The sequence below is a fragment of the Austrofundulus limnaeus genome, unplaced genomic scaffold (assembly GCF_001266775.1).
Source record: "Austrofundulus limnaeus strain Quisiro unplaced genomic scaffold, Austrofundulus_limnaeus-1.0 Scaffold1463, whole genome shotgun sequence".
Taxonomy (NCBI): Eukaryota; Metazoa; Chordata; class Actinopteri; order Cyprinodontiformes; family Rivulidae; genus Austrofundulus; species Austrofundulus limnaeus.
The window spans coordinates 63,929-65,950 of NW_013953865.1; the positions used below are offsets into that span (position 1 = coordinate 63,929).

Sequence of the window (2,022 nt, forward strand, 5' to 3'; positions counted from 1 at the left end):
ATGAATGAATGAATGAATGAATGAATGAATGAATGAATGAATGAATGAATGAATGAATGAATGAAACACACAGGCGTCCACAGAGACTTGATCAAATCTTTTATAAATTTAACTCACAGTTAGTTTTACTTCCTGTTTTGTTTCCAGTTCAGTTTTTAGTAAAAGTTTTATTTTTTGTTCTCGGCTCGACTCAACCTGATGGTTTCTCCTCAGAGCAGCAGAACCACCTGAACGGTTCTGATGGGAACAGAGCAGCAGAACCACCTGAACGGTTCTGATGGGAACAGAGCAGTAGAACCACCTGAACGGTTCTGATGGGAACAGTTTTGTGAGGAAGTACTGTTTTCAGAAACAGGAACAGGAAGTTGTCGATGATTTTTTAAAATAAAGGTTCAGATGTTTTCAACCAGGCTTCTATAGAGATGTTATGAAGAGTAAATATCTCACCTGCTGTGGATAGCTTTTTGAACAGCCTGAAAATGAGCTAAAGGCTAGTCTGAACTGTTACACCTGAGTTAMCTGAATGTACAGCAGCATCTAGCTGTAGCACTTCTGCTTCAGCCTGAGGCCCTTCCTGCAGGAATGTGAAGCTGATGCCGTCTGAACGTTTGTCAAACCTGACAGTTTGAGATCAGAGCTGTTTTTCTTCCATAGTTAACTGGTTTAAAGCTGCAGAAACGGGTCGGTTAATAAGACTAACTTAGTTCTGGTCAGATGATTCTTCAACATTTGACAGGAAGTAGTTTTAATGATCTCAGAGCAGAGACGTGATGAGGACCAGTCCTGCTGTCTCTCATCATGGTTTCTCCTGCTGGACCTCCTGCTGGACCTCCTGCTGGACCTCCTGCTGGACCTCCTGACTTCAGACTCTCCGGTTCTTGAACCGTTCTCCGTCCCGTCTCTGACCGGACTCTGTGTGTTTGACCCTCAGTGCCGGAGCCGTCAGTGCAGGTCTTTGAGCAGCCCAAACAGAGGGGGATGCGCTTCAGGTACAAGTGTGAAGGTCGCTCTGCAGGGAGCATCCCCGGGGAGAAGAGCTGCGACAACAACAGGACCTACCCCAGTGTGCAGGTCCTACACAACCTTCTGCACAAAGATCCAGGAAGAAGTTCTGGTTTCACGTCTGCGTCTTCATCATTCACAGATCCTGAATTACTGCGGGAAGGGCAAAGTTCGTGTTTACCTGGTGACGAAGAACGAGCCGTACCGACCCCACCCACATGACCTGGTGGGGAAGGACTGCAAAGATGGATTCTACGAGGCCGACTTCGGTCCAGACCGCAGAGTGATTGCGTGAGTTTCAGCTCGTTGTCGTAGTTGTGTGATGAAAATCACATCATTTGTTCCCAGATTAGCTTCATTCACACCGTCTCAACACAACCTGTTTCCACAGGAAACTCTCTGTGATTGGACAGAAACTCAGGGGGCGTGTGTTTGTTAGGGTTGGGCGGGATCGTATCGTTTAATCATCTGACAAACATTAAATAAAAGTTCTGTTATTTATTTATCATCAACACAATATAAATGTGATGTTTAGCCTGAAGTCRGTCATTTTGACACAATTTACAACAAATTATTACAAAGAGCAAATCTTTCCCACTAAACTGGTCATGTGACCATGTGGGTGTGTCCAGGAGATTAATCATCAAATTAATGGTTATCAGCTAAATACTGCGATTAATCCTGATTATTTTTGTCAATATTGCCCAAGAATAGTGTTTACACAATCAGTGTGACATGTAAACACAACACAATCAGTGTGACATGTAAACACAACACAATCAGTGTGACATGTAAACACAACACAATCAGTGTGACATGTAAACACAACACAATCAGTGTGACATGTAAACACAACACAATCAGTTTGACATGTAAACACAACACAATCAGTGTGACATGTAAACACAACACAATCAGTTTGACATGTAAACACAACACAATCAGTGTGACATGTAAACACAACACAGTTTGACATGTAAACACAACACAATCAGTTTGACATGTAAACACAACACAATC

General features: G+C 43.1%; 1 protein-coding gene across 1 annotated transcript in view; it reads left to right on the forward strand.

Annotated features, from left to right (window-relative positions):
- Positions 1-931: 931 nt before the first annotated feature.
- The window catches only part of rel (v-rel avian reticuloendotheliosis viral oncogene homolog), a gene marked incomplete at its 5' end in the record, with an annotated part of 28,231 nt that continues 27,140 nt past the window's right edge, over positions 932-2,022 (forward strand). The window contains 2 exon segments of the mRNA XM_014032482.1: positions 932-1,071; positions 1,145-1,293. Of these exon segments, the coding sequence (XP_013887936.1) occupies positions 932-1,071; positions 1,145-1,293 (289 nt within the window).